Here is a 15,931-nt window from a genome sequence, read left to right on the forward strand (position 1 = left end):
AAGCCACACCGACCTATTATGTAATCGCCATTGACCAATGAAGCCATTTAGCAGCTGGAGTGAACTTTTTCTGGAGAGTTCGTTTTGGCAAGCTTTTTCAAACTCCAGAAACAAACTCTAAATGAATTTCGTTTTGGCCTGATTTTGTTAGGAATGACGTTACACCAGTTTGTTCTTCGATTTCACTTGAAGTATACCAGGGCCTTTAGCTCATGAGAGACACAATATCTAAATGTGGACTCTCCAATCTTGTTTTGATGTGTGTAGCCGAGTCTTGGGGTTGGATGGATTGGATGTTGCCCACTCTTCTGGTGTGGCTGTTAAACGGTGTTCTGGTCGCTGGAGTTTTGATCCGACTGCTCGTGTATGGAGAACCTGTGACCAGACCTCACTCAGAATCATCTGTCCTCTTCTGGAGACACCGCAAGCAGGCCGACCTGGATCTAGCCAGGGTATAAAACACTCTCTTGCGCTCATCTGTGTTCGATCTGGGGGTCTAAGTTCACCAAATCCCCTTCTATTCTTCTCTTTCTTTAATATTCTTTATGTATTTCTGCAGGGAGACTTTGCTCAGGCTTCTCAGAACCTCTGGACGTGTCTCAAAGCTCTCGGTCGACCTCTGCCCACTTCTCAACTGGACCTGACCTGTGCTATGTTGTGGTCCGCCCTGCGCCTGTGTCTGCAGAGACTGTGGGTGGGCCGCTGGCTAGCCAGCCGTGCCGGAGCCCTTCGTTCCAACCGCCCCCTACAGGAAGATGCCCGCAAGAGCTGCCGTGATGCCGCCTTGGTCTACCACCGTCTACACCAACTCCACATGACCGGTAAGTTGCTTTAGCTTATAGAGGAATCGGGTAACCTTGTGAAGTGCAACTGTTAGAGCTAAGGATGCACTGATACCACTTTTTCCAGAACGAGTCTAAGACCGATACTTTAATTTTTAGTACTTGCCGATACCAAGTACCGATACCTGTATTTTCATTTCATTTTTTTAATTTTTAAAAACATTGGGCAGAGAAACCAAAAGAATATGAATCAATTTAGTTGGCTTAGCAAATAGATATCTCTTTCAGTTATTTTCATGCCTAATTAACCTTTTAAAATGGATTGTAGGAGCTACTATTTAATAGCACAGTGAATATTTAGAGCTGCTCCAGCAGGGCTCAACCAGTCAAGAGCTGTGAGGGATTTTCTCTTTGTCGTTTGTTGTTAGATTAACATTGAGGACAAAAACAGCAGTAGATTTATTAGGCTGCTGTCACTTTAAGAGCTGCACAGATCCAACATACTGTTTTACATGTGTTCAACCGACTATGTTTCACAAGAATACTTGCCTATATGGGCATTTTGACATAATTTTTTGTGAATTTGTCCATTCAAGCACAAGAAGACACGTAAGAGAGCTTGATTTAATAGGCTATTCACACGCTGTCTGAGAGGCAGCTTTCTGTGCGTGTGCGCTTCGGATGTTTGCACAGAGAAAACTTCTTTAAAACATTGTGATTACTGTACCACCTTCTTGTAATAATGTAGGGAAAATGTTTTTTTGTTTTTTTTTAATGGTTTTAATTTTAGTTAAGTATAATAACCCTGCAACCAAAGCTCAAATCGGACCCATACGCATTTGATTGCAACTCCTTGCAGCTCCCGAACTACTCTACACTGGAAATGAATGACTGTCGTTTGTTGCTTGTCGGCGTAACCAAGCATTTCTTGTACCAAGTCTTCTAGTCATTAATCGTATTTGCTCATGATGTTGATCTGTGTGTGCAGGTAAGCTCGGAGGTAGCCACCTCTCTGCCATCCACATGGCACTGAGCGCTCTTAACCTGGCCGAGTGTGCAGGAGACTGTCTCCCTGTTGCCACACTGGCAGAAATCTATGTGTCTGCAGCCCTGAGGGTTAAAACCAGCCTACCCCGTCTGCTTCACTTCACTACTGTTAGTACACACACATTCACACTCACAGGCCCTGTTTCAATATCTAGTGAGCTGCACTGCTGTCTAAATTATCTAAATTATGACATTACAATTTGAAATTATGTCATACTAGGTCATAATTGTGACATAATGACTTAGTATGTCATAATTTTGACTTTTTATCTCATTATCATGACTTTTTTTTTCTGTCATTATTTTGACTTTTCGTATGTGTCAATTTTGACTTGATGTCATAATTATGATTGGGTATGTCAAAATTTTGACTTTTCATCTCATATGATTTAAGATGACGTAAAAAGGCAAAATTATGACACACTTATGTGGCGGAAATGGGCTTCCATAGAATACGCTAAGCGTTCGCATCAAACCTGGAGCTGTATTACAGAAATTTCTGAATTTTTGAATGTTCTATTTCCTAAGTGAAGAATGTTCTATTTCCATGGCTACTAAAAAGATTAGTAGAGTTGGGATGTTTCTGTTATACAGCCACAGATGAGAGCTTGTCATTAGCATTAGCTAAGCTAAGGGTGTGATACTTTATAAACAAACATAAAAATGCACAGCACACATACACTTACCCAATATACACTGGGTAAAATGGTCCATTTGTAATTTGATTGTAGTATTTTTATCAGTAATAGCCAGGATTGGATGAAATATATTTAAAGACACTTCACTCACCTAGTCTTGGATTTATTTTAGCTAGTTGTAGTGCATTCTGGGATTGGGATTGTAGCCGATCTGGGATTAAAATGCTGCCTTCGTAGGGCGCTCACTAGGTTTTGGAACAGCGTCAGAGTCTCTCTTTTCATCCAGTACAGTTTTATTGTTTTACTCTTGTTTTGATAATGTATCCATATTTAGTTTCTGTGCTGCATATGGCAAGTGTAGATATAATATTTCTATCTCTGTCTCTGCAGCGAGTGTTCTTGAGCAGCGCTCGGCAGGCCTGTCTCTCGCCCAGCGGCAGCGTCCCTCCTGCCATGCAGTGGTTGTGTCACCCTCTGGGTCATCGTTTCTTTGTGGATGAAGACTGGTCCATACGCAGCACCCCTAAAGAGAGCATCTACAGCCAGGCAGGAAACTCAGGTCAGCACTATACAGAGAAAACCAGGCTTTAGTTTGTGAAAGTTTGTGTTTTTACCAATGTGCTCATGATAATGATTCCCCATTCTCACTTTTGTGTTTTTTTGTGTTTGTCTGTAGTTGACCCGCTGGCTCAGGTGACGCAGGCGTTCCGGGAGCATCTGTTGGAAAAAGCCCTCTACTGTGTGGCACAGCCTCGAGGCGACAAGACCCTCACTGACGGGGATGGGTAGGTGTCATTCTCAGTGCTGGTTTACACAAGTCTCTATAGGGAATAGAGCTGCACTGGTTTTTATTGTGCATTTATAATACTTATCTGATGTCTGGTTTTACTTAAAGCATGTAAGCGTGTTTTTACACTTAGTTCAATTGCCTGGTTCAAACCGGAGTTCAATTGCTCCCTCCTTTCCTGCCCCCACTGGATTGTGTTCACACTGTATTGTTTGGCCACGTACACACTGCAGCTAAATTTGGTTGTCAATTCACCTTTTAGTGCTTAATCCTGTTCTGTACACACAGTTCAGTAAAATACGTAGTGACAGCCGCATTCTACAACCGAATTAACTCCCGAAAAATACAGGTAGGGACAACCACATTTACAGAAATTCGGCACAGTGTGTACGAAACCGAACTGAACAACTAGTTGCTAATGGTGTATTTTAACATGCATCAGGGATGTTTCTCTCCTCTGTATGTGTGCGGTGCAAGAAATCACAAGGAAAGTGGTACGCTCCTTGACTCGTTTGTGTTGCCAGATCTTGCTAGAAAAACAGTGAACAAGAACAAGCCCCACAATAAACTGAAATAAATCCAAATGCTCTATGCTGAAAATAAGACCAAAAATATTGCAACCCGCGCCTGCTCACTTTAATAACTCCGTAAACTCGATTGCTTTATGAGCCACGTTTATACAAATGCTCTATATAGATCAGTGATTTTAACTTTTTTAATTGTGGAATTCCTGATTTAAAAACTACATTACCCATGATTCTGCAAAGAATCTCAACCAATCACAGAGTTGCGATTTAATAAATAAATAAATAAATTCTTTTACGCCGCCCACTCCCATGAAGCACTGTGAATGATGTAATAGGCTGTCTCCTTATGCTCAAATTGCTTACATTTGTATATATGTGCATATTTTTGTGTCGTTGTGTGTCTTTTTTGCTTTAAATCGAAGTTTGTAATGTTGTGATTCACAACATAGCTGGTTGGTGTGGTTCATGGCTTATAATGCTTTAACAAAGAATTATTTTAAATCCATATGGGAAAAATGAATACTTCTAAAGCCAAGGCCACTGAAAAAGTTGGCGGTCACTAATGCACTCTATTTGATTCTTATATTACAGTAAGATACATCAGTCTGCCTCTGTTGAGGATAAAAACTTGATTGCTGAATTTACTTTTATTTGTAAAACATTTGTGGTATATAATATTTCACATTTACCAAAAAAAAAAAAAACCCTAAAAGTTCTACTAATATTTTTAAAACCGATATTTAACAATACTGTAATTATTACAACAAAAGCTAAATTACTTGCATTGGTTGCTAAATATAACAAAATTGAGGATCTGGTGACACTTAATTTTACATTTGTTGCCCCATACACTTTTGAATCAGCCTTATCACTTTATATTGTGATTTGGGTGTGAATTTAAGTTGTGTGTGTTTGTTTTGACAGGGAATACTCAGACGCTCTGGAATACCTGCAGTTACTCACCAGCGCCTCAGACGCAGCAGGAGCCACAACACAGTCCTTCGCCATCGGATCAAACATGGCCACTGTCACAGGTCAGCTTCACTTTAGATTCCATTAACTTCTGCATTTGAACCCCCGAGCTATTGTTTTGGGGAGTCCTGGATCATGTTATCAGTAGCCCCTTTCACACAGCAATCCCTGTAAATTACTGTAAAATTACCAGAATGACTTTACCAGTAAAGACGGTTCACACAAGCAACGGCTTTCTGGCTTTTTACCAGTAAGAGACCATTCACACATCAGCACCAAAATGCGGTAAATTCTGTGATGTCAGTCATTGGAAATGACATTTAAATTCTGCGGCGTTGTCTTCATTCGCCCACCTGAGGAGAAGTGCTTTAGTTTCACTATCTGTTCAATTTGGCAATATTTTTTTGACTTCTGAGTGAAGAGGTGTTAGGGGATGATTACACAGAACACGTTTATACTCTTAAAAACCCGAGAAGTGCATAATAGTATCCAACTGCCGAGCCACAGCACTGATGAATAGGAAAAGAAGGCAGGGTCTTTATACAATTCAGCTCATATTTGTTGCTTTCGGTGGCGTGAACTCCAATGAATCTGCGTATAGCGTGGGAATTGAAGATCAGATTTATATTCGTTTTTATATCAAAGAATAGCTATTTGGACGAATCACAGTAGAGAGGGTCGCCACTGCTGGGCTCTGAATATACAACTCATATAAAGTTGTGTTGTCGCTTTCCATTCAGGTCAGTGTATTTCACATCAAACTGCATTCATCTCAGTATGTTTTCACTGAAGCAGATGTTATTCAGGATGAATGAAGGACACTTTGTGTATGTGTGTGTGATCACCATTGTGTCCTTGACCTCCAGGCTGTGACCCTCACTCCAAATGGTGGTCGTCAGTGGCCGTGGTGATAATTAATTGGCTCCAGGGCGATGATGTGGCAGCAGAGAGATTGTACCCAGCGGTGGAACACTTGCCCCGCAGCCTTCAGTCTGCTGAGTGAGTGACATTTGACACAGGAAACTTCATTGTTATTGAAAGACTTCATTAAGTAACTGTGTTTGATACACCACCTAATTCCATTCTCAGGTATATTTGCTTTCAAAACATATTATTACCACAAGTAAATAAAGATCAAATTGGTAGAAAAAAGATTGCACGAGTTCTCATCAGAGAGGTTTTCCTGGCAAATCGGTTTTTGTTGATACAGCCGATACGGCCGTCCGGGAACAACGCTTCATTTGATGTGTGTTTTTGTGTGGGTTTATTGCTTTTAGCTCGGCCTGTGCTAAACACATCCTGTTTGTGTTGCAGGAGTCCGCTGCCCAAAGCCTGTCTGAACACTTTTAAAGCGGTGCGCTCCCTGCTGGCCAAACCTGAGAACTACCAGCTCAGCCTCAGCTACTGTGAGAAAGCCAGCGGCCTGTTCAGAGACAGCCTCAACCTCGGCCCACACTGCACCACCAACACTCTAGACAAGGTAGATGCGCATTTGCATTTAATCACATACTTCGGTTAGGAATCATTTAGAGTCACATTAATTTCGCTGCCAGTTTGTGGTGTGTTTTGTCTTGGACAGAGCTGTAGTGCATTGTAGTTGCATTGCATGTGTCTCAACTGTGCAATGTTCCTGCAGTGCAATACGGAGCTGTGCCGCAGTCCTTCTCCTGAACACACAAAGGCCATGTTTTTAAATAATTTTAAACAACTGGTCTCGAGGTGATGTGTGAAGTCAGTTCTCCTCAAGTTCACACAGGTGTCATGGTAGTAGTTCCTCATATTGTCTATAAACATGTTCAACTAACATTTGACAACCACAAACCAGTGTTATTTATATAGTATTATTGTATTTATATTTTGATTTAGCTTATATTTTTATTTTCATTTTAGTTTGTTTGAATAATTTGATGTGCTTTTGTCTTTTTTTAATATATTCTTGTTTTTATATTAGTTTCCGTTTTAATATTTTTAGTACTTCCACTTATTTCAGTTAGTCTGCCATTTCCAATTTTCATTTGAAGTTATTTCATGTAATATTTGTATTTTAATTTCAGCTTTAAAAAAAAAAATTATTGAAATAAAGGTTTTAGTTTTAGTAAACAGTAACAACACTGGCACAAAATGTCACAATACTTTTTGTCTTCATTTTGAACAGTAACTGTTGTTTTTGTCATTTGAACCCTAACAATTTTTTTGCAAAGTGTCTTTTTACATTTTAATATTTGAATGATAATGATAGTAAGTAGATAATAAAAAAAGTTTGTCAAGACAAACTTTGTTTACTTGAGAAAGCCTGACCAGAAAGTTTGAAAAAGTTTTTTAAAAGCTTGAAATGTGAAGGTTTTTAGTTTGAGGTAGTTTGGAGTTGGTTTTTAAGCCGGTTTTGCAGGTTTTGAAGGCAATACAGACTATCAGAAAAACAAACAGATAGATAGATGGACAGATGGATAGATAGATGGATGAACTGATGGATGGATGGATGGATGGACGGACGGACAGATGGATAGACGGATAGATAGATGGATGAACTGACAAATGGATGGATGGATGGATGGACACAGACAGATGGATGGATAGATAGATGGATGGACAGACGGATAGATGGATAGATAAATGGATGGACGAACAAACGGATGGATGGATGGATAGACGGACAGACAGATGGATAGACGGATAGATAGATGGATGAACTGACAAATGGATGGATGGACACAGACGGATGGATGGATAGATGGATGGATGGACAAAGGTGGGTGGGTGGGTGGGTTGATGGATGGATGGATGAATAGACATGGATAGATAGATGAATGGATGGATAGACGGACAGATGATAGATAGATGGATGGACAGACATGGATGAATGGATGAATGGGTGGGTGGGTTTATGGATGGATGGATGGATGAATAGACATGGATGGATAGATGGATGGATGGATAGACGGACAGATGGATAGATAGGTGGATGGACAAATAGATAGATAGACTGATGGATGGATGGATAGACGGGACGGATGGATGGATGTGTGGATGGGTGAGTTAATGGATGGATGGATGGACGGACAAATATGGATGGATGGATGGATGGATAGACATGGATGAATGGATGAATGGGTGGGTTGGATAGATGGACAGATGGATAGATGGACAGACAAATGGATGGATGGATGGATGGATGGATGGATGGATATGCTGCTAGGGTGTTTTAGCATGTTGCTAACATTTTTTAGATTGTTGCTAGTTTTAACAGATGCTAAAAATTTTGTTTGTATAACAACACATTAAAATGTTATTTATTTGAGTTTATTGTTTTTGCGCGCGCGCGCGCACACACACACACATTGGTACATGTGGTTTACGGGGACTCTCCATAGACGTAATGGTTTTTATACTGTACAAACTGTACATTCTATCCCCCTACACTAAACCTACCCCTAAACCTACCCATCACAGGAAACTTTCTGCATTTTTGAATTAAAAAAAAAAACAGTTTAGTTTGTTTAGTAAGCCATTTGGTTTGCGAGGACACAGGAAGTAATACCCATGTCATTATACACATTTGTGTCCTCATAAACCACATAAGCCAGAGCACACAAACACACACAGATGGTATTTGTGCTCTCAAAGAAAAATATCTTAAGGCTTTTCTTTTGGAATGAAACAATGTCTTATTTGATATCCATCCATCTGTGTGTCTCTCTCTCTCTGTCTGGTGTAGCTGGTGCAGTTGCTGCTGTGTGATCTGTTGTTGGTGACGCGCACTAACGTGTGGAGGGAGCAGCAGGTGGCGTCGCAGCAGAGCTCGCCGACGGCCGCCTCACCTGCAGAGCTGCAGGGCTTCCAGCAGGACCTGAGCTCCCTCCGCAAACTCGCTCAGAGCTTCAGACCGGCCATGCGCAGGGTGAGACATGCACACAGACAGACACAGTGCAGAGTCCACACAAAAAATCACACGTTGTCATACTTGTGTCGCTAGTTCATTGAACTAAGAAATGTTCTATTTAAGCAAACTATTGCAAACAACTTGTCCTGGGTCAGGCAGAATGACCGAAATCTTATATAACCATCAAACGCTATATAGTATACTATAACAACACCCAGCCTCAAGCGCTGATAATTAATTACTATAATTAAAAAAAAAAATCTTTCTTATGACTGGAGTAATGATGCTGAAAATTCAGCTCTGATCACAGAAATGAATTACATTTTAAAACGTATTACAATATAAGATGGTTATTTTTTAAATTGTAATAATATTTCACAATATTGCCTTTTTACTGTATTTTTGAACATTTTAGCAGATTCGCCTGTTTAAAGAGGCTTCCAAAAAAGCTTGCACAATAATCTTGTTCAGTAAGGAAGTTTGAACACATTGTTTTCTTGCATAGGTTTAACTGACATTCTGCAGGCAGGATTATGGAGCGTGCCTGTGTAACTCAATGGCTCCGTTTCTCTCTCTCTGCAGTTGTTCCTGCATGAAGCCACAGCTCGGCTGATGGCGGGAGCCAGTCCAACACGCACACACCAGCTCTTGGACCGCAGTCTGCGCCGCCGCGCCACGCCTGGAAGCAGAACAGGTGAACATGCGGCGGGTTTCTGTGCACTGAGCCTGTCCAAGACAATTCTAGCTATAGCTGCTTTTATCTTATGACTTACTTTAAAAAGCCCAATTTAAAATGTCTTTATTTGAATAGAATTGTTTACATCAGAGAAGAATTCCTTGTTTGAATATGCAGTCAAACCAAAATTTCATTCATAATTACAGTTTATTCACTATAGTTTAAAAAAATGGTAATAAAATATGACAATATCTCAGAGTTAAACTGTCAGAAAAAATGAATCTTAATTATGTCAGATAACACTTAAGCAAAACATGGTCAGGTCAAAGTGTCTGAATAATTTTTGGTCCCAAATTTTTATCAATTTTACTGGTAGTCCACTGTATGAAGAATTTTTGGGTATAATATGTCAGTTTACTTTATTTTGTTATCCTCACTTACATAAATGAACTATAGTGTCCTGCACCCACTAGTGAAAAAATAGAAAAAATTATACCTAGTGTCTGAATAATTTTTGACTGTGTGTGTGTATGTGTATGTGTGTGTATATATATATATATATATATATATATATATATATATATATTCAAACTCAGTTAATGTTAGTTAATTAATAAAAATACAGTTGTTTATTGTTCATGTCAGTTTCTTTAAATAATATTAATGGATACAACTTTTGATTTTAATAATATATTAGTAAATGTTGTAAATAACATTAACTAAGATTAATAAATGGTGTAGAATGGTGTAGTTGTTCATTGTTAGTTCATGCTAACTAATGTTAACAAATAAAACCTTACTGTAAAGCGTTACCAAGAAATTAATATTTTTTTTATATTTTCAGCAAAGACACATTAAATTTATCAAGTCATTTATAATGTTACAAATGACTTCTATTTTTTTTTAAACACTGTTCTTTTTCTTTAAAAAAAATCATTGCGGTTTCCACAAAAATATTAAGCAGCACAACTGTTTTCGACATTGATAATAATCATAAATGTTTCTTTATCATCAAATCATCATATCAGAATGATTTCTGAAGGATCATGTGACACTGAAGACTGGAGTAATGATGCTGAAAATTCAGCTTTGTTCACAGGAATAAATTACATTTTAATAGATGTTCAAATAAAAAACACATTTAAAATTGCAATAATATTTCACAATATATATATATATATATATATAAATGAACTATAGTGTCCTGCACCCACTATATATATATATATATATATATATATATATATATATATATTATATCAGTCAAACCAAAAATTATTCAGACATTTTTTATATTTTTTCACTAGTGGGTGCAGGACACTATAGTTCCTTTATGTAAGTGAGGATAACAAAATAAAGTAAACTGACATATTATACCCAAAAATTCTTCATACAGTGGACTACCAGTAAAATTGATAAAAATTTGGGACCAAAAATTATTCAGACACTTTGACCTGACCATGTTTTGCTTAAGTGTTATCTGACATAATTAGGATTAATTTTTTCTGACACAGTTTAACTCTGAGATCTTGTTATATTTTATTACCATTTTTTTAAACTATAGTGAATAAACGGTATTAATGAATTAAATATTCAAGGTGTCTGAATAAATTTTGGTTTGACTGTGTGTATATATAATATATATATATATATATATATATATATAAAATATTGAATGAAAAAAGTCTGGGTTTAGTAATTTTTTATTTTTTTAATGTATTTAAGTAATATTATCATATCATGTATATTATATATGATTGATTGAAAAAAAAATTAATGAAAAAAATTGGTAAAAAAAAAATGTGCAGGTCACAACATTACTTGCTTTAATTTGAATTCCATTATCATGTATGTTGCCTCATATTGCAGTCACAAATAAAGTTATCAGCCAACAGGCGAGTAACTCTGTTGAGTGTTAGTTTTGCACCCTGCGTATGTTTACTGTATGTGTTTGTGATTTCTCTCACAGAGGAGTGCGAGATGCGTCCAGGCCAGCGCGAGCAGGCAGAGGCCGTGATGCTGGCGTGTCGCTATCTGCCCCCTTCCTTCCTGTCCGCCCCGGGCCAAAGGGTGGGCATGCTGGTCGACGCCGCCCGGACGCTGGAGAAGCTAGGAGACAAACGCACCCTCCACGACTGCCAACAGATGATCATCAAACTAGGCAGCGGAACGACCGTCACGTCCACCTAGCCAACTACACACAACACACACACACACTAAAGAGCACTTTTACACACACACACCCCAACATCTCTCCACAGAGAATCAACACGCTCTTCGTTTCAGGCCTCAGTCAATGTCATCCAGGAACGCAAAGATGTTTTTTTTTTGTTTTTCTCCCCAACAGTTCATCACTGCAGATCCAATTACAAGATGCAGGGGCGATAACGGGACCCTATCCTTGATATTTTTGATATGAAATTAATTATTTAACTTATTTATATGCCCTACACAAAGATTGAACGGAAGGTATTTTTATTCGGTTTCCTTTGTGAAATGGCTTTGTGAAACGATGCACTGTCAGTGCTGACTTTGGCCACAAGATGGTGTTTTGGTGGGATAAACTGGATTCTGGTCCAACGGGTGCTTGAATTGGACACATATTGTAGAGCATTGCTTTACTATTAGCACCTTTTGAAAGAAAGAAACATTACGATAGAGGAAAACAACCGTGAGTTAAAGTAGTTCCTACTTACCTGTTATCGTCTGGGATGAATTCTACATATTGATTTGAGAAAATTGAGGCTTTATAAAAGTTCTTTCTTTGTATATATTTTAACTAAGTGTATTTATGATTTGTCTGACGCTGTAGGTGAGCAGTATTTGAAGAGGGGCTGATGGTCGATTTTGTCGTGCTGCTGAAATTTAACCAGTTTGAATGATTTGAAGTATTCATCAGAAAAAAAAACGGTTTCTACCTGCAGCCACAGTATGACTTTGTTCGCTGGATTTGTGTCCATTTGCACTATTTAGTGAGTGGGCTGCACGGTCACCTACAGCCCACCGTTTGCCATTGAATCCACTGTTTAATTTGTATTTCCAACCAGTTTGGTTGTAAAGTCTTCCATTGGAGTTAATATATCCAAATAATTCCATCTGCATTCGAATGTCATCAAAGTATTGATTATAAAGCAAAGACATCAGCGTTAATATCTTTATCCAAAGATAAGATTTGCTACCTGCAGCTCTTGTTAGGGAGAGAACTATATTTATATTTCATTTCTAGCCACCGTTATGTACGAACTCTGATTACTAGACACATTTTATATCCGCAGTAACCGTGAGATTTGCAATTGACATTCATTACTTGTACGCTAACTTTTCTGTAGTGCTTGTGATCGAGTCTCAAAGATGAACCGTGTTTAAACTTGCAGACGCACACATAGTATATCCTATATTGTCTTCTATTTGATTTTATTCTTAAGATTGTAAATAAAAGTCTTTTGTAATGAAGTCTTCCATCTGTGTGTCTTTGAATCCTGATGTTATGGGCAAAAAAAATGATTATTTTTATTTTATTGTGTTCTGGGTTCGGTCTATTTTGGCAGCATCTGTCGATTACCATGGAAAATAATTTTTGTAAAAACAGAAATGCATTTTAATGTAAAGTCTAAGCTCAGGTTCTCCAGGAGGGCATTTTTTTGTTACAAAACATTTTAATATCAAATAAATGCATTTTTATTTATTTATTTATTTATTTTTAATTTACTTGATATTTGTCAAAGAATCCTGAAAAAATATCATGGTATCTACAAAAATATGAAGCAGCACTCTTTTCAACATGATAATAATCAGAAATGTTTCTTGAGCATCAAGATCATATTAGGGATCATGTGACACTGAAGACTGGAGTAATGATGCTGAAAATTCAGCTTTACCATCACAGGAATAAATTACATTTTACAATATATTCAAATGGAAAAGTTATTTTAAAATTGTGTAATATTTCACAATATTACTGTATTTTTGAAAAAAATAAATGCGGCCTTCTTGGTGAGCATAAGCATAAACAGCTTAAACTGTATTCTCAAGATGAGTGTTTTATAAATTAAATTACAGTGGAAATGTTTTATGCTATGTGTGTATGCAGAAATTTACTTTTAAAACAGAAATATTTAAAGTAAAAAGTGTGACAAGTGTTGTTTTTATATGCTGAGAGACACTTTTTAGTATTCCTTTGATAGTAGAAAAGAAATAAATAATGAAGTGCTTTATTTTATTTTCATTCATTCATACTAAACAAGATATTAACCGAAAATTGGTATATGACCGATATGACGTAAATATTAACGGTAGGCCTACACTGTCACTTTATTTTTTCTTTTCAAAATGAACAAAATGTAAAAAAAAGAGTAAATTTTACCCTGTTTCACTATGGTAAGCATAAGTGTTTTAGACCTAGCTGGATGTTTTTCGCGGGAAATTACGTACATTCCAGGAGGAGAGTCAAAAAGAGCTGGCAAAAAGAGAACGCGACAGATCTCATAATAAAACGAGAATCAACACAGGCCTGGCTTTTCGGAGATGGCGAGAACCGAGGGATTCGAAATGTTAAAGCGACACTGAGATGGCGTTTTTATTACTCAACAGGTGAGTAAGGTATTTTATTGAACAGATAAATTGCCATATGTAGCTCTCTAACAGAGTTAATTGTAAAGCGTTATCTATTGTGAAGGGTCATTTCATTATGTTTGTTGTAGCGCTGTGCTGGAATTTATTTTCAAGGAAGTACCGTGTCTAATGGGTATAGCAGTAACGTCTTCAGCTAGTTAGCTTGAGATCCTAGTTTCCATGTAAACAGGTATCTCTTAAAGGGTTAGTTCACCCAAAAATGAAAATAATGTCATTCATTACTCACCCTCATGCCATTCCACACCCGTAAGACCTTCATTCATCTTCGGAACTAAAATTAAGATATTTTTGTTGAAATCCGATGGCTCAGCGAGGCCTGTATATCATTTCCTCTCTCAAGATCCATTAATGTACTAAAAACATATTTAAATCAGTTCATGTGAGTACAGTGGTTCAATATTAATATTATAAAGCGACGAGAATATTTTTGGTGCGCCAAAAAACCAAAATAATGACTTATATAGTGATGCCGATTTCAAAACACTGTTTCAGGAAGCTTCGGAGCGTTATGAATCAGCGGTTCGGAGCGCCAAAGTCACGTGATTTAAGCAGTTTGGCGGTTTGACACGCGATCCGAATCATGATTCGACACAAAAGATTCATAACGCTCCGAAGCTTCATGAAGCAGTGTTTTGAAATTGGCCATCACTGTATAAGTCGTTATTTTGTTTTTTTGGCGCACCAAAAATATTCTCGTCGCTTTATAATATTAATATTGAACCACTGTACTCATATGAACTGATTTAAATATGTTTTTAGTACCTTTATGGATCTTGAGAGAGGAAATGTGATTGCTGGGTATAAAGGTCTCACTGAGCCATCGGATTTCAACAAAAATATCTTAATTTGTGTTCCGAAGATCAACGAAGGTCTTACGGGTGTGGAACGACATGAGGGTGAGTAATTAATGACAGAATTGAATTCATTTTTGGGTGAACTAACCCTTTAAGCCATGATGTTTTATGAGCAGCAGGAGAACCATATTCATCCGCACAGCCAAGCAAAGCCGAAGGACAAACAAAACAACGTTCTTCCGCAAAATGCATGCAGTTTTGTTTTTTAACCGCTAGAGGGCCAAAAGATTGTCTACCTTTAAGGTAGACGATACAAGGCTGTTCTATACACACATTTGCTAACTTAATTTACTCTAAATTAACTCAATAATAATCTTTCAAGACCAGGGAGTGTTGTAAACATGGATGTTATACTGTAAGTTTGACAGGTCAGAAAAGAGCTGTGGTAACATCATCAATATCATACACTACCATCTTTTTGAGCTCACAGGGGAAATTGCATGCGACTGAGAAAATTTGTAGATTTTATAACCAAAAAAAAACAAAAAAAACTGACTTTCAGGTAAGAATGTAATTTTTTTTTTTTAATCAAGATTATTTTTGGCCTAGCAATCATTGAATTGTAGATACAATTATTTAACTTACATGACCTGAAGTAGCTGTTTCTCTTAATTTGATGCTTTGTATTTATGCTAACTTCAAACCCATATGCTAAAACAGTTAGCTAACTTATGGCTGTTTGGGGTGGGGATAGGCTAGTTGTAACAGTTTGTTAAAAATGTTACAACCAACCCCTATGATGATTCCAATGTGTCCAGTTATCAATCACATCCTCTGTTGAGGCAAAGTCACGTGAGCTTTTTGTTGCATATCGAGGGATTTATTCAGTAGCCCTATGTTTTTGTTTTTTTGTTTTTTAGCACTGAATATTCCTTTCATACAGAAAAGGTATAATTTCCAGAAATAAATACAGAAACTCATGTGTGCTGGTGGTTGGGTAATAAGATGTTGATTTCACATGGGCTTAACATTTGTGACAAACTAGAGATAGAATGGCTTTGTTTTCACTTCGCTAAACCAACAGAAACCCCCAGCAGAGTAAATAAAGGTGTTAAGAAAGCAAGCAGGCATAGATCTGTTTCTGTATGCCTCCAGATATAATTTCAGACCACTGGCTGGGAGACAGAGACATCTTT

The 15,931-nt window shown here is 37.6% G+C and overlaps 1 protein-coding gene across 1 annotated transcript in view; it reads left to right on the top strand.

The window, feature by feature from the left end:
* Positions 1 to 12,762, top strand: part of srebf1 (sterol regulatory element binding transcription factor 1) — a 29,600-nt gene extending 16,838 nt beyond the window's left edge. Inside the window, exons 9-19 of the mRNA XM_051886061.1 lie at positions 268 to 452; positions 560 to 821; positions 1,771 to 1,937; positions 2,858 to 3,026; positions 3,144 to 3,252; positions 4,706 to 4,815; positions 5,620 to 5,752; positions 6,068 to 6,233; positions 8,469 to 8,651; positions 9,216 to 9,327; positions 11,279 to 12,762. Of these exons, the coding sequence (XP_051742021.1) occupies positions 268 to 452; positions 560 to 821; positions 1,771 to 1,937; positions 2,858 to 3,026; positions 3,144 to 3,252; positions 4,706 to 4,815; positions 5,620 to 5,752; positions 6,068 to 6,233; positions 8,469 to 8,651; positions 9,216 to 9,327; positions 11,279 to 11,499 (1,817 nt within the window). The 3' untranslated portion in view covers positions 11,500 to 12,762. The remainder of the gene's footprint in view (positions 1 to 267; positions 453 to 559; positions 822 to 1,770; positions 1,938 to 2,857; positions 3,027 to 3,143; positions 3,253 to 4,705; positions 4,816 to 5,619; positions 5,753 to 6,067; positions 6,234 to 8,468; positions 8,652 to 9,215; positions 9,328 to 11,278) is intronic.
* The last annotated feature ends 3,169 nt before the right edge of the window (positions 12,763 to 15,931 follow it).

Source organism: Ctenopharyngodon idella, chromosome 3 (assembly GCF_019924925.1).
Source record: "Ctenopharyngodon idella isolate HZGC_01 chromosome 3, HZGC01, whole genome shotgun sequence".
In the NCBI taxonomy this organism is placed as follows: Eukaryota; Metazoa; Chordata; class Actinopteri; order Cypriniformes; family Xenocyprididae; genus Ctenopharyngodon; species Ctenopharyngodon idella.